Consider the following 23,634-nt stretch of genomic DNA (forward strand, 5'->3'; position numbering starts at 1 on the left):
TTACACCTTGTGTTACTTAGCCAACTAAAGTTAACCCGGGATGCTACATTTTGCATCATGTGGTCACTCTCCCACTTACTAACTTCTAGGTTGTCTAGATCCATGTTCACCTGCATCCCCTCCTAAACATTCTAGTTTCCCTGACTTTGTACTTCCAAATTCTCACTGAACAACAATTTCTCAAGTCTCCTGCCACCAAATCCATTTAGATGCAAGTCATCCATCCATCCACCTTAAATCAATCCTTCTCTCAGACTCACTCCACAAAATCAAACAAACTCCATATCATTTCTCCTGCACAATCTGCACACTGACTCATGCAATCACCACTCTCAATCTCAGCTCACCTTATCATCTCTCTCTGTATGCTTACAGCATCACTGACATCCTTTATCTTAGCTTCAAAACATGATTTTGTCACACTCTCTTCAAGGACTCCTCATATCAATGAATCACCATATAAAATCAGATCTTTATTTTCATTCTTTCACTCTTTCATGCTCTGCTTTCTCTCACCTATCTTCTACTTCTGTATCATATCATCCAAGCATTTCTCCAACCACTCAATCTCACATTTTGTTCTGTAAAGAACTCCACTTAAGTGTGTTATCCTTTCCATTACTATATGGTCATTCTCTTCATTTTCCACTGCATCATTTGTACAGTTACTCATAACACTTACAACACTAACTACGCCAATTGCATTATCATACATTTTGTCTTTCAACCCACATAAAACCCATATAATAAAACTACAACCAAAACAAATATCTTCAATAGCAATGCTAATGCCAAATTATTGTATGAATAAGAGACATTGAAACTGAACCTGTTCATAGAAACTGAACCAAAAACAAAGGAAGCTAAATTAAATAGCAAAATGTTTGCATAAGATATTAAAAATATATTGTTACTAACATATAAGAAATGATGAATTATATAAACTTACTGAGCAAAAAAAGTATCACCAGTATAAAAAAAATGCAAGTGGAAATGCATTAGGCATGTACTATAAATGGACAGTAGAGCGATTCCAAGAATAGTTTTGACATGGATGCTGGAAGGAAAAAGGAAAAGGCTTAAATTAACTTGGCATATAAACTGAAAAAAGAATAGCTGATTCAGGGAGCTGGAGAGAAGCAGATTAGTGGCACAAGACAGAGGTATCTGAAAGAAATGGATCTTCGTGTCCCATGACACATAAAGGATAAGTAAGCAAGTAATTGAGATGGTAGAAGATGTTTATTTGCTATGACAACACCAACAGAGGTGGCCTGAAGCACTATATAAAAATTTGGTTTCCAGCTAGAGCTTTGCTGGAAACCAAATTTGAGTCTTGGCTATTTTTCTGTTCCAAGGACTTGAAATAGTTTTTTTTTCCATGTCACAGGAATTCCCAGGACTATACAATTTCACTCATAAAAATTATTTTTTAAATATATTTAATATTTTTATATATAATTTCATAAAATACACACCAACAATTGTTAAATTAATGGCATGATTAAGGAAAAAGAGCCTTTATGTCCAAATTTCTGAGATCATTCTTGTCATTCTAGCCACAATATGTCAATATGTCAAGGGTGGACTGTCTCTCCCTCTTTTTCAAGATGGTTTTGAAGTGATGCATGATGGTGTTGTAGAACAAGTCTGTCATTCTACTCACATCAGCAGTGTTGGAGTGCCATTCCAAGCAAACAGACTGCATCTTCTCCCAATGGAATAAAACTTCTTTAATAGTAGCTGTTGGCATTGGCCCTTTTTCCTTGCCATCTTTCTCTCTCCTTTGTTTTCTTTGCTGAGTGCTCACGATCAGTTTGTCATCGCGATTCTCCACAAGCTCTTCTACATCAGCCTCATCAACCTCTTCTATATTGAGATTCTCTGCTGTCGAAATGATCTGTCGCATGGCTGCAGCTGCTTGGTCTGCACTGTTGTCATTCTGAGAAAAATTAGGAACAAGTTTCTTCCACGATGCATGAAGGGTTCTCGGTGTCACTCCACCCCAGGCAATTTTAATAAAGGAAATGGCGTGGAGAATGTTGAACTCAGTCTTCCAGAAGTCTTTCCGTGTCTTGTCAGAAGAGTGAGTCACGTTGAAAAGCCTTGGTGTAAAGTTTTTTTAAAACACGCAATCACTTCTTGATCCATGGGTTGGATCAGTGACGTCATGTTTGGAGGCAAGAACTGGACTTTGATGAAGTCAATTTCAAGAATGCCCTCTAAGTCTTGACGGTGGGCACTAACATTGTCAAGTATCAGCAGTGCTTTCAAAGGCAAATTGTTGTCAGTGAGGAACTTTTTCACACTCAGGGAAAACACCTCAAAAATGCAATCTTTGAAAACTTGCTGGTCTACCCAGGCTTTTGCATTGGATTTCCACATCACTGGCAGTTTGAACTTAATGATTTTCTTCCCAAAGCACTGAGGATTTTCTGAGTGGTAGACCAGAAGTAGCTGTAGTTTAAAGTCTCTGCTTGCATTTGCTGCCAATTAAAAGGTAAGCCCATCTTTCATAGGCTTGTGTCCTGGGAGCTTTTGGAAGCTTTTGGTTATTTTGGAAGCGCTTGCCAAATCCAACTTACATCACACAAGAAGAAGTAAGTTCGATTTGGCAAGCGCTTCCAAAATAACCCAGTTTCATCCCCATTAAAAATTTGCTGTAACAGGCAGCCTTCCTTCCTGAATAAATCTTCAAATTTTTTCACAAATTTTTCTGCAGCCTCTTTATCTGCACTAGCAGCTTCCTCCCCCCCAAAGGGATCACTGCATTTCATGTATACTAATGCCAGGAGTATTAGGAACAAGAAGGAAGAATTTTTGGCCTTGATTGGCTCTTCCTGGCCACAGGTTATTGGCATTAGTGAAACATGGCTGACGAAAGATGATATAGTTAGTGGGATAGAATGTGTAGGTTATAGTGTATTTAGGAGGGACAGAGAGAATAAAATGGGGGGGGATGTTATTGATGATAGCTGATGAACTGCAGCCAAGGAGAATTGAAGTTGTATTGCAGGATAGTGAAAGGAGCTCATTTGAGGCTATTTGGTGCGAGATTGAGACTGGCAGAATAAAATATACAGTTGGGTGCGCTATAGACCAGGTGATGGAATAGATGGTGGAGATAGTATGCATAAACAAATTGATGAAATGAGTGGAAGGAGGGTAATTATTATGGGGGATTTTAATTATGGTAACATTGATTGAAAGGAGGAGAGGACACATGTGAGGAAGGAAATGGATTTTATTCAATTATTAAGGGATAACTATCTGAGACAGCATGTAATTGAAAATACTAGGGGTGTGAGAGTGCTTGACCTGGTAATAGCATCTCACAATTTGACTGTAATGAATATGACCATGTTGCCACCTATTGGTGAGAGTGATCATAAGGTCTTGACCTGGGAGGTGGCTAAAGTGTGGAATTTTTGATTAAGACAGGGTATATGTGGAATTACTGTGCTGGCAAGTATGACAAGCTTAGGAGATTGCTTGGATCAGTGCCATGGCATGTAAAACTGCAAGGGCTGGACGTCGATAGAGCATGGGAAGTGGTCAAGGAGCATTTACAGGAGGTTATGGCTGATTGTATACCTAGGGTCCGAATAGTAAAACAAGTAGGGGTTAAATGGATGAATAACACCATTAAGCTTGAGCTGCAAAAAAAGAAACAACTGTGGAGGGAATTTAAAGAAAGGGGTGACCTGCAGGCACACGAACGGTATAAAGTGCAGGCCAGAAGGGTAACAAGTGTGGTAAAAACAGCAAAAGCCGATTATGAAAGGAAACTAGTGCAAGCAAAAGAGAATCCCAAACAGTTCTTTCAATATGCTGCAAGCAAGAAAAAAACTGTACATGGCAAAATGATTTTAAGGAATGACGATGGTAAGGAGGTCACTGAACCAGTCAATATAGTGGAGTTACTGAGCGCACACTTTGCAAAAGTATATCATCCAGGTGGTGACATTGAAAAAATGAAGGAGCCATTAGTTTATACGGGAATTGTGATGAATGAAGTGGAGGTGAATAGTCTATTACAGAACCTTAATGTGAATACATCTGTGGGATTGGATGGTATACCAGCAAGGGTCTTGCGTGAAGCGGCTAAGGAATTATCAGTGCCCTTGACCATGTTGTTTAATCTGAGTCTCGGGTCTGGTTTAGTCCCGAAGGCGTGGAAAGAGGGGAAAATAGTTTCACTGCATAAAGGAGGATCCAAGACTATGGTTGCAAATTACCGACCAATCAGCATATCAGGAGTTGTTGTTGTCAAGGTCTTGGAGAAAGTAGTCAAGAGAAAAATACAGGAATGGATTGATGAAAATGAGATACTGTACAGGGGACAGCATGGCTTTGTAAAGGGTAGATCATGCCTGAGTAACTTGCTCAAGTTTTATAACAAGGTGACGGCTGAACTGGATAAGGGAAATGGGTTTACAGTGATATTGCTGGACCTGGCAAAGGCGTTTGACAGGATACCACATGGAACATGGAATTCTAATCCGTAAACTACAACATATGGGAATGGATATAGGGTTGGTGAGATGGATAGGCGGGTGGTTGATGCAGAGATATCAAAGAGTGGTTTATTCAGGAGTGGAGTCCAAAAGACGGCCTGTGACTAGTGGGGGTGCCACAGGGTTCTGTTCTTGGACCACTGCTGTTTAATCTGTTCGTTAACGATATAGGGAAGGATCTAAGAGGAATGGTTCATTTGTTTACTGATGATGCAAAGTTGGGTAGGGCAATAGTGAATGCAGAAGATGTCAAAGTCTTGCAGGATGACTTAGATAGATTGGAGTTCTGGGCTAAGGAGAATAGATGTCAATTTAATGTGACAAAATGTAAGGTTATGCATTTTGGGGTGAAAAGATTAGCAGCAGTATACCACATGGGTGGAACTGTACTCCAAGAGATTGATGAGGCCAGGGACTTGGGAGTGTTGGTGGATAGGGAGATGAAGTTTAGGGGGCACATTGCAAAAGTAGCTAAATCAGCTCATCAACTCACTTGGTTGTTGAAAAATACCTTAACGAGCAGAGACAAGCAAGTTATTGTACCTCTGTACCGAGCCTTGATAAGACCTCATCTTGACTACTGTGCCCAGATTTGGTCACCTCTGTTCCTTCTTGATGGGGAGGAGGTGGAGAGGATCCAGAGGCGAGTGACTAAGATGATAGCAGGTCTATGGAATGAACCATATGAGAACAGGTTGAAGATTTGTGGGTTGCAGAAACTGGTTGATAGCTGGAAAAGGGGAGATATGATTGAGACATTCAAATTGCTAAAAGGATTCTATATGATTAATTCAGAGGATATTTTTGAGATCAGGACTGGTGGTGGGAGAACTAGGGGACACCTATGGAAGTTGGGCAAGAGTGTGGTTAGCAGTGGTGTTAGAGCTGGGTTCTTTACTTTTAGAGTGGTAAATGAGTGGAATAAGCTGCCAGAGTCTGTTGTGGATGCTATGACAGTGAGTGAGTTCAAGTCAAGGTATGATAGATACTGTGAGAATGTCGTATAGTTGTGTGAACATGATGTTTAGGGCCTCCCTCGATGAGTCTAAGGACTCCTGGAGTAGCCCGAAAATAATAATAATAATAATATTAAAGAAAAACATTTAATTACAAAATCAGACAATTTACACTTTATGATCAAAATCTGACATAGAATTGCACTAACTTTAGGGAATTAGTATACTCAACTAAAATTTCTAATTCTCCCAAAATAAGTTAAAATATTATTTTAAGTAGGAAAGTCTATCAGAGGTCAATTATCTATTTTACACAAAACAATGCTAAAGGTTATTCATTTATCAACAACAAAATTATCTCAACGAGTTTCCACACAATTCCTCCATCCAAAACTTAAAGTTTCACTACTTCCTTTAGCATAATCTCTGAAGTGCTTTCATTAATTGAAACATTATAAACCAAAAGTCCTTTTTTACAATTACAGGTTGTTCCCCTCAACACAATTATATGACAGATCAAAATTCTACATTACCAAAGGCTGGGGATTTACTAGACCTTCACATACATCTCGACAGAACTTCGTTGCCTTGATCCTTCTCTTAATTGATTTCATCTGCACTATTTGACTGATGGACTCGGACTAGACACATCTCCGCCAAAAGGTGAGTCTGGCTCGCCGCTCTCAGGTAGACTAGCTCAGCATGGCTTATCGATCTCCATGGTGACTGGGAACTCTGTTCCGCTGGGCTACTTGTTGACCGGCGAACTTGCCATAGACACTTCAGTGTGCTCCAACGGCCTCTATCTCGATGACCACTCCAATTCAAGGAGAAGAGAAAAAAAAGGTTGCAAACTAGCACCGCTACGCTTTTTAAATCACGCGCTCGATGTTTCCTCTCTATGTCATCCTGCTCTCTCCCTTTTCCCCACGACACCTTACTTTTTCCAGCACCTAGTGCCACACTCTCCCCTAGTGTGCTTTACGGAGGGAACCTGCGTGCGCATCCTACTGTGCACGTTTAGTTTCAGGCCATCACTATCTAATCCAATTATCTTCCTCCTGGCAGTACACAAGTATTTGCACAAAATCCACATAGTTTAAACATTAGAAAATTTATAATAATTATTTACAACATGATGCATAGACAAGTCTTACTCAAATTACTAATGTTGCTTATAAATTACAAGTAGCTTTATTTCTTCTGATATATCAATATTGATCCCAGGAATGTTACTGCATGTTAAATCTGAATGAAACATAAATAGATTTAATTTCAGTTTCATTCAGAATTTAACAACATCACCCTATAAAATAAAATCTGCTCTGTTTTCAGTAGAGAAGGTGAAACCTTGTAACATCAGCTACTAAAAGACACTCAAAAGAATTGAAGACAAGAACATTTAGATATGAACCATCAAATGAAAGAGACAGAAGTATCAGAGGAATTATTGAAATCTCAGGATGACGTCACTAGTGATAACAAGGTGAAAGATACTTTAACACAGGTTATTTAACATAGGTTATTTGTGAGTTTATCATTAAATATTTTATGAGATTTTGTGTAACATGGCCCCTACATGCCCAATCAAAAAAAACCTAGTGAAGAATCACATAAAAAAGAGACGAAATTGATCTTGAAACAAAGTTGCAAGTTATAAAGCAACATGAAGCTGGTAAGCCTGTCAATGCGATTGCACATGACTTCGAATGGTCTCATTCTACAGTGATGGCCATTTTCAAAAAAATAAGAATAAAATCGTAGAGGCTGTGAAATGATCTACTTCCATTAAAATCGATGATTTTCCATATCACGATTCCATTAAATCGGTGATATGGAAAAGCTACTTGCATTATGAATAGAGGACCTGAACCAAAAGTGCATACCCCTTAACACTATGACCATAACTGCTAAGGCACTAAGTCTCTTCAACATGTTGAAGGAGAAAGCAGGGTCCAATTATGACAACAAATTCAACACTTCTTCTGGTTGATTTATGCGATTCAAGCAGGGTTCTGTGCTGCATAATATGAAATTGCATGGTGAACCTGCAAGTGCCAATGAGAAGCCTGCCAAGGAGTTTGTGGAGAAATTGGATAAATTATTATGGGGGAAAATTATTTGTCACAGCAAATATTTAATATTGATGAGACCTCCTTGTTTTGGAAAAAAATGCCCAAGCAGATATTCATCCACAAAAAACTAAAATCTATGCCTAGTTTCAAATCTCTTAAAGACCATATTACGATTCTGTTATGGGGTAACGTGGCTGGATGTAAACTGAAACCATTTTTGATATGGCACAGTGAGAATCCACGAGCCTTCAAAAACACTAGGAAACGCACTCTTCCAGTTCATTATCAGAGCATTAAGAAGTCGTGGATGACTCAAAAATTGTTTGAGGAATTTAATTTTATTAATTCTAGAATTTAATGCTCCAGGTCATCCACCTTACATCGGTGATGTTGATCCCAAGATCAAGGTCATGTTTCCCCCTCCAAACACTACTTCATTGATCCAACGATGGATCAGGGGGTTCTTTCAGTGTTTAAGGCATATTATCTATGGAGAACTTTTTCACAAGCCATTTCTGCTACTGAAGGAAATGATCAGACTCTCTCATGCAATTCTGGAAAGCATTCAATATTTATCATGCTATTAAAAATATTGCTGTGGCTTGGGATGAAGTGACCTCTCAATGTATGAGTGGCATATGGACAAAGACATTAAAAAGGCTTGTGCACGATTTTGGAAGTTTTGAAAAAAACGAAGACCTTTATAAATTGAGTGAAAAAATAGTGGCCCTAGCAAACAATCTGAATCTCAAAGTGAATGATGACGACATAGTTCAACTCATAGAAAGTGCCTGTGAAGAGTTGACCAATGAAGAATTGGTCGAACTGGAGGAACAACGTGTTGCAGAAGAAAGAGGAAGAAAGAGAAAAGTAAGAGGGAAAAGAGACACAAGGAGAGGTAGTTAAACAATTCACAGTGAAGGGTTTTGCAGAAATGTTCTCTGCAGTTAGTAATGTTCTCAAAATGGCCGAAGACATGGACTACAATGTTGAACGCTACTTATTAGTAGAAAGGAAAGTACATGATGCGTTTGTTTGCTATAATCAAATTTATGATGAAAAAAAGAAGAGGAATAAGCAAAGTACATCGGACATTTTCATCAAAACACAAAATGTTACACCAGAAGAGCTGCAGCCTGGTCCTTCACATAGGGAAGGTAATGAAGATGGGATTGTGGAGGAAGATTTGGGTCATTATTCTCCTGTTTTATAATGGCAGTAACACACAGTACAGTTTTATAAAGTTTAAAAATTAAAATGACAGTATACTTATTACAGTTAAGTCCCTAACCTCTATAACTCTGTTGATTTAATGTATCGACTTACGTCCTGCCGGATGGAACAGAACTCCGACGTAAGTCAAGGGAATTAGAAAGTATGACTAACATAAGAAACAAGACTTTCTTTTGTAGATGTAAACAAGGTAGGAAATGAACCCCATACCCAGAAATGTTATGGTACAATCTGAAGAAAAATGAAAGACTAACAATAATGGTAAGTACTAATAGGATGTCTACTCAGAACATGAATTGTTATTATCAATGACATGTTTAGTGATAGTGATGCCAAAGTCACATGGAGAGAAAACACAAAAGAAGAAAGAAAAAGTATTGTTGGTAATAACATATTCAGACCAGTTCAGAGCACAAGAGTATGCAAAAGAACTGAAACAGAAAGTGATCACTTAGTTTTCAATAGGATAAAAATTCATATGATTAAAAAAAATGTGCCAATATATAAATATTATTGGAGAAAAGGATTTGAAAACAAGAATCTATTTCTAGATATTTCTATTTCTAAACTGATTTCTCAATATTTTGGTAAGTGTACTCCAGGACAGCTCTCTGCCATCTAGTATGGATGTTCAGTCATGGATTATCACTGAAGTTGTTTAGAGTCAAAAACACATCTAGGAATAATAACCGACTTAATTATTAACATACCAATAAATTCCAGATATACTTTCAGGAATTTACAGGTTAATACAATAGCATGAAAAGTTTACATTATTAACTTTCTATTGATAATTTTCCTCTGAATTAACCTATTATCTGTCAGGTCTCCAATATTTTCAGATCTTATATTTCAGTCTTCCTCTGATCTTCTCCCTACCATCCTGGCAACATATATCTGTTTTGTTAGTTAACCTTTCCTCTCCCATTCTGTTTAACTGACCATACAACTTGAGATTAGCTCTATTCCACAATGCTAACAATGTCAAGTTTCTGAACTTTATTCAGTTGTTAAATTATTAGGTCAATCTTCATAGACACAAAGATAAAATATACTCTACAGTGTACATAGGCACACAAATAGGAAGGCAAAAAAAAAAAAAAACCTGAGCTTGTAAATAGCAGGATCCTAAGTGCTAGATGGAATCCTCCATAGATGCAGTGCTAGGATCTGGTTTGTCCCACTAAAGGTTTAAAGATGATCATCTTTCAGATTTTGGTAAGGTGAGGGAGCCATATTTATTAAATGTCTCCAATGCTTCAGTACAAAAAGAATTTTAAAAGAGTGAAGGACTGTTGTATCAAAAAACTTAATTTAACCGAAAAGATACAAAAGCATCATCAGTTATCCAAGAATAAACTGTAATCAATCTATCATCGTGTTCAGCTCACTAAATATGCTATAAATACCCTCAGATACAACTATGCAAAATTACAAGAAAATACCAGGTTTACATATCACGGCAAAAATTGAACAAGGTATCTATAGTCTCTAAGCTCACCAATAATAATAATATTATTATTATTACCACCCCAAGAATTCATGGAGTCAAAGACTCATCTGGGAGGTCCTTTTATCACACACACACACACAGCTCATCATACCATGTTCTAAACACATTCAAACTCCTTGCAGACACAACATTCTCAGGCAAGGCATTCCAGTCATTCACAACTCTGCCCGAAAAAAACCTGCCTCTCACTCCCCTACTCACACCCTCTTTATACAGTTTCCAGGGATGACCTCTGGTTCTCCCCTGATCTCCCACTATTCTCTGTAAAACTTCTCCAGCATTGATCCTATAACAACCCCTTACCAACTTGTAGGTCTCTATCATATCTCCCCTCTTCCTCCTGTCCACCAGACTCTGTAAATTACATCTTCTCAATCTTTCCTCATACTCGACATTCCAGAGGTCAGAAACTACCTTAGTCAGTCTCCTTTGGACCCTTTCCAATATCTCTTCATCCTTCTGAAAACCCGGTGACCAAATCTGTGCACAATAGTCCATGTGTGGCCTAATCAAAGCCTTATACAATGGAACAAGAATCTCCCTACTTCTACACGTCAGTGTCCTCTGCATCGTTCCCAGAAGCCTTTGTGTTGTCTTCACAATTTTGGCAATGTGTCCCCTAAATTTTAGATCCTTATCCACTATCACCCCCAGATCTCTTATTTCCTCTACCTCCAACAATATATCTCACTAGAAATGGCTGACATTCTAAAGTCTGCTAAGTCCTCAGTCTTTCCCCACCTCAAAAAAAAAAAAAAACTACAAAAATTATTAGACATTACATCCTGGTCTCCTAAAACTGTTGAAAACTTCAACTGTAAATTGGTTCCCATACTTATAAATATTCCAAACACTTAAGCCCAAAAGCAATCATTCATTACCGGCCAGGGCGCCTCCCATATTAAAAAATTCTATGCACTTTAACTCCTGCTTGTAAGATATAATCCTTAAAGATACTGATATTATGGTCATGATATAGCCTCCATATTCAGAAATGTACTCTTAAAAGAAACCTCATCCCTTATTCAGACTCTCTTTCCTCTCATAATTATTCATGTTTACTATTCACTCTGGTTATTTTACTTGGCAGGAAAAAAAACAACAATATTTTTTTAAGTCAGTTATAAAAATTTAAAAAAAAAATTACTGAATTTTAGAGTTCTCAAACTTACAATGCAACTTATAGTACTTAAAAAAGCTTATAATGCATTTATATCTGTTTGATGCTAAAAGGAATTGTGTCCATAAATCAATTCTCTATATTTCTTGAATTGACAATTCAAGAAATATAGAGAATTCAAGCTGAAGCACTTTTTACTCTTTTTTTTTTGATGATCCTGTAAATTTATCAGTGATCCAGAATAGATTCAGGAGACTCCACTAGTGCCTTTGTACTACGGCTCCTGCTTCTTAATCAGTGGTATACGTACTCCAAGTGGTATGTGAGCAAGAATCAGGTGTTTCGGTATCTATTGAAATGAATATTTTTTACTTATTAAGCCCATCAAACATAACAATTGTAAAAGGAATTGATGAAAAATAACTTTCTCTCATTTTGATGTAAAATCACAAAATTTGTCCATAATGAAGCTAAAACTCCTCCACCAATTATCTAAAGGCAGGAAATTTTCTTTTCTTGGTCTATCATATAATACTTATGTGGTATATACATGCAATGCATATTTCAGAAAGTTAAGAGTACTGTGTACAACATAGTTAAAGAATACTATGATACCAGACACTGCACTCCTATATCAAGCTCCACTCAAACATACTGACAAAATGGAATTTCATAAAAATAAAATTAATAAATTACAGAGCTGAAAGGCTTCAATTTATTATTATTATTATTATTTGTGACACCTCCAAGGAGTCAGAAGACTCATCGCGGGAGGACACCTACTATACAACTGTTTCCACCACTACACCGAACCTCTACCAATCATCTCGATCAACGCCATTAACTGCCCACCACCACAACTAGTCTTTTCACAACTAGTCACTGCAATTTTGTGTGTAAATTGCGTGTTCTGAAGGGCCGACTTGTCTGTATGCTGGATGAAAAACCCTGCTACCTCCGTATGAGATCGGCTAACTCACCTTTGATTGAAAAAGTCCACATAAAGATTCCTCCCATCGTGACGAGAATCAAACTTAGGCCTTTAATTCAAGATATTAAAATGGATGATATAGATGGCCATGTTTTATAGCCAAATGTAAAAAGGAATTTAAGAAAGTTTCAAAAATTAATTTATATTTGGTAATGAAATATGGTTGGATCTATAACATTCTCCATTTGAATATAATAAAATTACATAAATCGTTATATGTGTGTATTTAGACTAATTGAACCATTAAACTAATTGAATGAAACTAATTCAATAAACCATTAAACTATCAATCCAATGAATATTGAATTGATGGTTTAATGGTTTATCACATCACAATAGGCAAAGCAAACAAAGCAAATCTTATAAATTTCTTTAAAAACATGTTATTAGAAACAATCAAAAATGTTTCTCAAAGATGAATAAAATGAAATAAATTTTCAAAGCACTATTTTAAAGGAATTTAAACAAGACCTGCTAATGTGGCCTGGATCATACTACTCTATATTATTTACATCGCAGTAACATCTTAAAAAAAAGGACATACCTCTAGATTAAGTCCATATACATTAGCTGAACGTACAAATCTTTTGAATCCATCTGTTTCTTCTGTTGCTACAGTGACTATCAGGAGTTTTTCTAAAATATACAAGGCAAGTTATGAATACTGAGTTGACATAAATTCATTTATGTAATTAATAATAACACTGGACAATACACAATTTGCCTCTGAAATGAAAATAGCGATTCTTTACTAATCTCAATGTGCTGAACTTGGAAATGACAAACTCTGCTGATTGGCTCTTGTTTAGGAGAGGCTCAGTCCTCATTGCATACATAGGTATCATTTGACAATGCTGTATTTCAATCTCCTGACTGCAACATATTCCATCAGCCAATTATACACAACACCACCAGGAGCTATTGCATGACTGGCTAACATAAGGCAGTTGCATCATGACATCATTGTCATATGATGATGTAATCATTAGTATAAAGTACAGTTTTGTAGGATGAACAAGTGTTGGTGCAACTTCCTGTGCTACACTCCCATTTACTCCTGTATCACAAGCACTACACAAGTGACCTCTGCAGTGTAAATCCAGCAGTAGTGATGCCTTATACTTAAGTTAACTTTTGTTACATTTATGGGGAAGTGTTTGCAAGCCAGAAAAAGGCATATCAGCTTTATTTTGGATGCAAGATCAGAGACCAAGACAAGACCTGCGGTATGTGTGCTAGAAATCTTCCGAAGTGGCTGAAAGACGGTAAAGTGTCAATGCCATTTGCTGTAGAAGTCTAGAAGTTCCTATGGTTTGGAGGGAGCTAAGCAATAATGCAAATGACTGCTACTTCTGCATGGTACCACCTGTTTCAGGAGGCATCACGAGGAAAAAGAAGTGGACAATAGTGTACCCAAATATATCATCTGCTCTCCAACCAGTTCTACATAGCAGGTTCGGAACTGGTCAGAGAACAGTTCCGAACCTCCGAAGGAATTTTCCACCGATTCAGAGGACAATGAGGATGGAGGCGAACTGATGTGGGTTCTCCTGAGCCTTTGCCATCTAATGATGGCATATGTCAGCCACGGTGCATCATTTGCATCACACATTCCCACACAAGAACAACTGAATGATCTTGATCACAATCTGGAGCTGTCCAAAGCAGAGTTACTGGGATCAAGGCTTCTACAATGGAATCTTCTCAAGGAAAATGTCCGAGTGACTTGGTACTATGAGCAAGGACTTTGCACTATGTGAAGAGAGACTGGCCTGCGAGGAAATCTCTAAAGGTCAGAGAGAAGAATGTGCGATAACCAGCGCTGGCAGAAATGCACAAAATTCTGCTACCACCCCTACACATCAAACTTGGTCTGGTAAAAAACTTCATAAAAGCCATGGACCAGACTGGATCAGCTTTCAAGTACCTGGCTGACAAATTCTCTTGACTCAGTGAAGCAAAAATTAAAGAGGGAGTTTTGTAGGTCCTCAGATTACAATTTCTTGCATGATGCAAGAGATTTCCTATAGCATGATGATTGACAACCTGCTACAGGGTGATGAGAAAAAAGCTTGGAACACATTTTGTCTGGTTTCAACTAACTTCCTCAGAAATGTCAAGGCAGAAAATTACAAGAAACTGGTTGAGGACTTGTCTCTGTATCACAAACTTGGCTGTAACATGTCCTTAAAAATACACTTGCTCCATTCCCACTTGGATTTCTTCCCCAACAACTGTAGCATGGTTAATGATGAGCATAGTGAATGTTTCCATCAAGAAATTGCAATAAGGGAGAAGCAATACCAGGGAAAGGTGGTCCACTTCCATGTTGGCTGACTACTGTTGGACGCTTGCTAGAAATCATCCCGAGCAGCTATACAAGCGACAGGCAAAGCAACGTCGGTCATAGAAGCAGACATTTATTGGTATATGTGACAAGTACATATTACTCTATTATATAAGAAACTATTGTGGATCTCTCACAAGCCATAGTCAATTTTTCATTTTCATTGTCATATTCGTGTTCAGCATCTCGAAATCTATAAGATTTGACTAAATTAATCTGGGGGGGGGGCATGACTTTTGTAAAATTTTGTTGTCCAGTGTAATCAATGCTTATCCAGATAATATTTATGATTTTCTTAGTGATTAATCTGCACGAAGAACAAACATAAAAAATGCTATATGTTTGCTAAATTGTATATGTTATCCAGTTTGTATTTTACTGAGATAAAAACCAATAAAATCTACAAAAAAAGATGTATATAAATGAAATTCAATAATAAAACAATATGCCAGTTTCTTAACAAAAAAAAAAAAAATAATAATAATAAAATGAAACGAAAAGAAAAAAAAAGGGGGAGGGGGACAGCATTTAAAGAAAAAATGCTGATCTGAACTAAAACAGTTATTGACAACTAAAGTGAACAAAGCAATAATTTTAATCATTTGGAATATATAAAGTAAGTCACAATGAAGATATGGACATTTCTGTCAAGTAAATGGAATAATGAGCAAAAAAAAAGACAAAGAATGTATACTATTTTATCAAAACTAACATCATTATATGAAAGCAGTGGTGCACTCAGGATTTAATCTTGGAGGGGGGGGGTGAGTAGACAATTTGAGAATACACACACACTACGCATTGCATACGACCTATGACTGAGCATCTGCAGTGATCACCAATACATGATATTTGTGATCTCCTCTGGCCCAGTTCAAGCAAACGAAGTAGCGCTTGGTCTGCCCGAGCACTACTTCGTTCACCTTGCATTCACAATGGCCGCGATTCCCGAGAGCTATAGGATATTCCCACCTTATGTGACTGCTAATTTATAAGTAGTATAGAAATAGAAGACATGACACAACATAAATAAAAAAATGAATTTTAATTAGGAAAAGATTTTTTGAAATTTTCTAGTGTTTTTTTCCATTTTTTTTGGGAGGGGTGGCAAGGCCCTTACCCCCCTGGGTACACCACCGTATGGAAGTGATGTGTGGACAATAAGAAAAGAATGTGAAGATAAGAAAAGAAGGAGTGCAGTGGAAATGAAATATATGAGAAGGGCAGCATGTTATACAGGACTAGATAAAAAGCAAAATGAAGACACTGAAAGAACTAAACCATCACCACTAATGGAAACAATGGAAAAATACAGAACTAAATGAAAAGAACATAGAAAATGAATAACACATGAAAGAATACCCAAAAAGATAATGAATTACAAACCAAAGGAATTAAGAGAGAGACTGATGAAACGCAGCCAAAACTGAAACATATCAACAGGTCTAGATTTGTGAAAGGAAGAAACCCGAGTTTTCAAGAGGAAAAATCCTGTTACCTCTATATGAGACTAGCTGACTTACCATAGTTGAAAAGCGTATAACTATAAATGTTCTTCACATCCAACATAGGATTCAAACCCAGATCTTTTCAACTAAAGAGAAGCCATCTTTCTAGAGAAGCCATCATTCTTCTGAGTGTGCTGGATATACTCATATGAAATGTGCACACATATCTAAATGCTTACTCTACCTATGCTAACTCTACCAATTTCTGTTGTGTCCTGTTTGGCTATTTTTTTGTACAGCATATTTATAGTATAAGTTTTATGTAACAGACTTTAAAACATTCTAAAAGGTACTGCTACAGACTGCAGTTTAAATCCCACCCAAGGCATAGATATTTGCAAAAGCCTGGAATAAAAAAACTATGATAGCTCCCAGAGTACATACGGTTCATCTTATAGGTTAAAACATTGATTTGAATTAAGACTTGCCAATAGAAAATGTTAACAGGTATCTCCATGGAGTTCAAAGACTCATTGCAGGAAATCAAAAAACATCATTCACAATATACCTATCATACTCCCACAAAAAAACTAAATTTCACTAGGGGAGTAAGAAACTAACCATTATTAACACAGTGCCAATCATAAACTGATTCACCGACAAAGAACTGACAACCACCTCAGGCAACCCATTCCACTCATTCTCTACCCTTGTAGAAAAAAACTAGATCTCACATTCTTGCTAATTGAAACTTTACTCAACTTCCATTTATGACCTCTTGTTCTGTCATCACCTGCTATATACTGAAAACGTTCTCCTACCTGCATTCTATAAAACCCTTTTAGCAGCTTGAATGTTTCTCTCATATCACTTCTCTACCTTCTGTCAATTTCTGTAACCCACATGTTCAGTCTATTCTCACATGGAACATTCCACAGGCTTGCAACCATCTTGGTTACTTGCCTCTAAAACCTCTCAACCATCTTCACATGTCCAAGTATCCAAATCTGAGCACAACAGTCCAGATGTAGACATATCAGAGTCATATAAAGAGGAATAATGACTTTTTCTGTCCCTGCTAGTCAGCATATTTTTGAGCATCCATGTATCTTCTGAATTGTTTGGCAAATCTTTGCAATATGACCTCTGAACTTCACAGATATGATCTGTGAGAAGTTTCAGGTTGATAAATATGACTAAATAGCTGATTATATAGTATTATATCATCATCATGGTAGTGCTTGCATTCTTTTTTCCATAGAGTGCTGTTCAATTCATGCTTGAGAAACTATCTAGCATGCAATGATTTTTTTTCTTTTTTTGTGATCTTAATATAGTAAGATTGCTACACATCACCATATTAAGTACTTTTTGACTAAAACTATATTAACTGGCATAGATTAATACAGGTTTTGCCCTCTTAAAAACTTGGAACTCTCTCTCTCTCATATATCTCATATCCTTGGAAGTTACGAAAGGAAACTGTGAGCAAGAGGGTGAGGAGTGGTTTCTTTGTGTGGAGGGTAGTTGAACCGTGGAATGCATTGCCTGATGGAGTGGTGAGAGCAAGAACGATCAATGAGTTTAAGGAGTGGTATGATAGACTTTGTGTTTCTTAAGGGGGACCTCCCCTCGATGAATCTTGACAGACTTTATGTTCTTAGGAAGGACCTCCCACGATGAGTCTTTTGACTGCATGGAGGCCTGAATAATAATAATAATAATATATATAATTTTTAAAAAAGTAATTCACTGTGAGGATCTCACAACTAATGCACATATAATGGGGGGGGGGAGAAATAAGCCTATGCAAAAGAGCATTCATGTCATAGTCTATAAGGATTATGAATGAATTCGGTAACCACGCTAAAATTAAAAATGGTCTGAAATTATTTTATGAGAGACCTGTGGCCTACTGCTATATGATAAATAAATTCAGTGTGCATTCTAAAAATAAAAGTTCTCTTTATGAAATTTACAGACTTGAAATTTCTATTTTTAAGCATCTCAGCTAATCAAAATTCACAATTTTAACCACTAGGTGGGGAAAAAAAAAAGAAAGAGAAATATATATTATATATATATATATATATATATATATATATATATTATTATTATTATTTGACACCTCCAGGGAGTCCAAAGACTCATCGAGGAGGGCACCTGCTCTACAACTCTATCTCCACCACACAATCCACCAACTGACCGCACTACACCAATGGCATCTACCACTGACCACCACCAGTAGTATTTCCACAGACAATCACAAACATCCGTGCCAACAGTAGGATTCAAACCTGCAGCCTTTTGGCTGGAGAGCAGAAAAGCTAACCACTTGACCAGCCAGGCTGGCCGAGTGGTTAGCATATACACATACATAAGTATATACATACATATATAATTTTTAGTTTTTCTTTTAAAGTCAATGATGAGATGGATGACAGATATCATTTATATGGTGTGATATTCCCAGATTTTGCCAATATTATTTATTATTATTATTATTATTATGTGACACGTTTAGAGAGTCCAAGGACTCACTGAGGGAGGGCACTCAACTTTGCTAAATACATTTCACCCTCTCTACTACTACTTAATTCTCCTACTATGATACTACTGCCATCCATGCTATCTATCACCCATCATCACAAACAACAGTATTTTTTAGCTGTAAATTGCATGTGTTCTGAAGGTCAATTTATCTGTATGCCAGATGAAAAACCTGAGTTTCTGGAAGAAAAAACCCTGCTACCTCCACATGAGATTGGCTAACACACCTTGAATTGAAAAAGCCTATGTAAGGATTCTGCTGGTCACAATGAGAATCAAACCCAGGTCTTTTCCGATCGAAGGGTGCAATTCGATTGGAAAATGCTGTTCTTCCAATTATGCTGTGGAGGCACCAAAAGTCATAACACAAGCTATTGTTGAAATCACAACAAATGAGGATAGAATTATCTGCCTTCCCATCCAAATAAAAGTCATGAAGGTTGTGAATCCAAATCCTACATAAAACATGGATGTCCATAAAAGAACATGCTTGTTATTGCTCTAAGTTTATGAGACTTATCTTAAAAATAAATAAAGAAAGAAATAAAGTCTTGTGCATTACTAAAAAGAGCAGTGTACCATATTTACTCGAATAAAACTCGCATTTTTTTCCTCAAAATTAAAATTAAAAAATCATGGTGCAAGATATATGTGGGGATTTTTGGAAACCAAAATTTTCAGGAAAAAGCTAAATTGACATTTATAATTAAATCCTCAGTATTCGTTATAATTTATAATTGCTCACATTATTTATAAAATGAATGCATTTAAATTTTAATTATCAACATTACGTGATCGGCATCTCACCTTCATCATGCGATGTCCGAATCTTTAGCAACAATACTTTTGTAATTAAATTAAAACAAATAGTCATCTACCCAAATAGCATCATCTTCACTCCCATCTAGGGCATAACAGATGCCAGAGGGATTAGAGAGGCCTGACAGCAAAAATGGCTGTAGAAGTAGTTTAATAGTAAGATAGAAAGGGGTGTGAGGGGGGGGGTATATTAACAAAATAAGCTGATAAGATGGCTTACTGGAAAGACATAATAAGGTTAGATTTAACAAGATGCAGTGGACTGGAGTGCTTCCATCAGGGACTTCATATTCAATAAATTGCAATGTCTAAATTTCAATGACATAAAAAAACTGATGACTTTACAATAAAAGGATTAAAAAAACCTGATCTAAACAAATATGAAGTAGACAATGATAAACAGATATATTGTCATATTTTTCTGTTTTTGTGAATGGGGCATCTGACCAAAAAAAGTGATACAGATGCCCTCCCCTCACATCTAAATGTGACATTGGATAGAGATGAGATTTTTTGCAGGTCAGCAGGAAGAGGGATAACATCAAGCCAACTCTAGAAATGTAAGTCAGGAAGGTTAGTTGGGAGGATAGCATCTCCACTTTCCAACCTACAGGCTCTGGACACTAATCACACTGAAGAATGTAAAATGTCTTTAGATTACAGATTATTTTTTATCACCCAGTGTGAGATAGCCAAAGTGCTTATTGTAGGCTGAAGTGACTTGAAAAAGTTCTAACCTAATTTAAGAACAGGGTTCTAATACTGTTACTTTTGGCCCCAAAACAGCACTGATGTATAAGGTTAACAATATTTCAGATGGGATTCAAATTTAAAAATAAAAAATAAATCATAAAGGCAAGATCAAAGGGAATAAAGTGCAGATATTCTGTACAATAATAATAATTTCAGATGGGACTTGAATTTAAAAAAAAAAAAAATCATAAGGCAAGGTCAAAGCGAATAAACTGCAGATATTTTGTACAATAATAATAACGAGTAATTGGCTTAGTGTGGCACGTATGATATGCAAAAAAAAAAAAAAAAAAAACGAGAAATAAAGCATTGCAATTATTCAGATCATGCATGAAAAAGAAACTGGTATTTTTAATTTTTTGTAACTGTTTTGTAATATATGAGTGGCAAGTACTTTTTTGTAAAAGTATTTCCCCTTGGAGTCTTCAAGGTTACTGACATTATATTTGCTTAATTCCGAATCTAATGGCCATTTTTCTACAAAGATAAATAAATATCGCATATGAAGTTACATGTTAGTTAAGCTAAATTGATGCTGTCATCTCTTCTTTTTATCTTATTTATTCTATGATCACTATGGACAACTTTGTCTAAAGTCATCACGGGATAAATGCAAATTTAATACCCGCTCAATCTTTCTTATATCCATTTCAAAAGGTACCAGAAATACATCTACAAGAACCAGGATTCCAGTAATAAACTGACAGCGGATGGACAGCACATTCCCACGCACATGCTACAGACACATGCTTCCAAGTAGGACTAACTTTGATTACATGAAAAATACTACGTACCTTTGCCTTTACTTTTACTAGCTGTCCCATAATTTATACAAAATAGTACATGAAAAAGGAAAATGCAGATAACTGAAAATATAACGCGAAAAGTAATTTCATTCGCCATGTTACACTATGGCATAGCAAAGCGATAAGAAAAATTAAGAGCAATAGCACCAGCCTTGGAGTAAGGCGAACTGCAACTTCATTGGTACTGTTCTCAGCTGGTAAACATTAGCAGACGCGCCATTCGTCACATTAAAAACTCCACCCAAGTTCTCTGATAGCAAAAGGTCAGTCAACGATAAGAAAGGGAAATATCAAGTTTTCTTTGCAGATTATAATTACAAATAACTAATTAGCCTAAGACAAGATTAAACTGAGGTACAATAAAATCATACTACATTTCATTGTCGTGTTTGTATTTTCAAAAATTTTTTTCAAGTTCACATCAACATCACTTTTTGTTTCTCAAAGTTATCCAATTTTAGTTGCTAGAAAAAATGCAAGAATATAATAGTTTGATATAATACGATATCAAGTAAGTACTCCTTAAGCTAGCATGCAAGCTACTGAACGGAAATGCTCTAAATGCATGCTTCACTGAACACGAACTTAATTCTTTTTTTTTTTTTTTTGTATCAGATGCTTTACAGTTGCGGGGGCAACTGAAATTAAGCAAGTGTAGGAAGTAACGTAAATGAAAATTTACATATGCATGCTGAGTAAAATCTTTTTTTTTTTTTTTTTTTTTTTTTGCTTCAAAAAATTATGTGACACTAATACAATGTTCATTGACAAAAAAAACAACAACTTTATTTTGCGATCAAACTTGCAGTTTGAAGTACACATACTAAGAGATTGCAGTTAAGCTATACATTCATTGTCCTATTAAAATAAATAAATAAATAATAATAATAATAATAATAATAATAATAATAATAATAATAAATACAATAAAAGAAATTGTATAACATTTTTTGTAAAATTTTATTTCAGCTATCGATTATCTCATATTAAAGTCTCAGAAAACGTTTCACTAGTCAATAACTGGAATCAAAGTTAGAACAGTCTTTCTTCAGGCAGCCTAGCGCTATAAATACGAACGCTATTTCCACAGAACTTCACAGGCTTTGCTAGACAACAATTCCAAACAAACGTAATCAGCACCCCTTATTTAAAAAAATTAAATAAATAATAAAAATGTTGGAAATTTTCGCATTCAAATCGCATGTAAGAGGAACTACGAGAGATAACTTGAATTGGAGTAAAAGGAGTTGGACGGGAAGGAAACAGATGCTGCCTGGTTACGCATCAAGAGATATGTAACAGCAACAATGTCTGAGCATATTTCAAAGGTGAAAATGCTAAATAAGGTAGGAATAAAATGGATGAATGAAGGGATTAATTAGGAAATTTGCGTAAAGGAACCCTCTGCTACTAATGGCTCATGGAAAAAGTTAAGCAAGTTTGAGCGCGGTTAGTAGTTGGAAGAGTCAATCGTTCGATGCTGTTGACACGTTCTCCCTCGGTGAGTCTTTGGACTCCCTGGAGGTGTCACATAATAATAATAATAATAATAATAATAATAATAATAATAATAATAATAATAATAATAATAATAATAATAATAATAATAACCAACGTTGGTTATTATTATTATTATTATTATTATTATTATTATTATTATTATTATTATTATTATTATTATTATTATTATTATTATTATATGTGACACCTCCAAGGAGAACCAACGTTGGTTATTATTATTATTATGTGACACCTCCAGGGAGTCCAAAGACTCATCGAGGGAGAGCGTGTCAACAGCATCGAACGATTGATCCTCTTCCAATTACCAACCACACTCAAACTTGCTTAACTTTAACTTATTACCAACATTCATAATAATGAATGTTGGTAATAAGTAGTTGCAAGAAGTACAAAGAGCAGGCAAGGAAAGTGATTCACTTATGCAAGACAGCAAAAGCGCAGTATGAATAGAAATCAACCAATCAAACCAGATAAATCCTAGTGAGTTCTTTTGATATGCGGCACATAGAAGAAAGAATAATTGATGGATGATGATGTTAGTGGAACACAGTGGCAGATTAATAACTGTTGCAGATATGGCTGTATTTGATGAGCAGGTTATCTCATCCTTATGAATGCAACACCATGAGAGACTTGAGTGCATCAGGTATGATGAAGGAGGGACCAATAGAGAGCAGAAGGAATTAAGTAAACTTAATGTTAATAAGGCAGTAGGGTTGACATGAGTTTTGTAAGAGAGGAGCTCCCAAAGAAGTGGAAAGAGGATAAAATTGCTCCACTTCACGAGATGAGAGATAAAACTACAACTACAGATGACAGGCCAGTCCGTGTGTGGATGGTTTGGTTAAGGTGTTGGAGAGGTTGGTGAGGACTATGATTTAGCATTGTGTTGATAACAGCAGTATTCTCTGTGCAATGCAGGGGCTTAACGCGATAAGCAGACAATGCATAGCATCGGGGTGCCTTCTTCAAGAGGCACTGAAGT

The 23,634-nt window shown here is 36.3% G+C and overlaps 1 protein-coding gene across 2 annotated transcripts in view; it reads right to left on the reverse strand.

Moving 5' to 3' along the window:
* Nucleotides 1–21,559, reverse strand: part of Plod (procollagen lysyl hydroxylase) — a 339,227-nt gene extending 317,668 nt beyond the window's left edge. For both annotated transcript variants that reach the window (XM_090392044.1, XM_090392043.1), the window contains exons 1-2: nucleotides 21,117–21,559; nucleotides 12,950–13,041 (exon numbers count right to left, since the gene is read on the reverse strand). In XM_090392044.1, coding sequence (XP_090248170.1) covers nucleotides 12,950–13,041; nucleotides 21,117–21,225 — 201 coding nt within the window. In that variant the 5' untranslated portion in view covers nucleotides 21,226–21,559. The remainder of the gene's footprint in view (nucleotides 1–12,949; nucleotides 13,042–21,116) is intronic.
* Nucleotides 21,560–23,634: the final 2,075 nt, after the last annotated feature.

The sequence above is a fragment of the Typopeltis vanoorti genome, chromosome 4 (assembly GCF_054136105.1).
Source record: "Typopeltis vanoorti isolate ZY-2024b chromosome 4, IOZ_Tvanoo_1.0, whole genome shotgun sequence".
In the NCBI taxonomy this organism is placed as follows: Eukaryota; Metazoa; Arthropoda; class Arachnida; order Uropygi; family Thelyphonidae; genus Typopeltis; species Typopeltis vanoorti.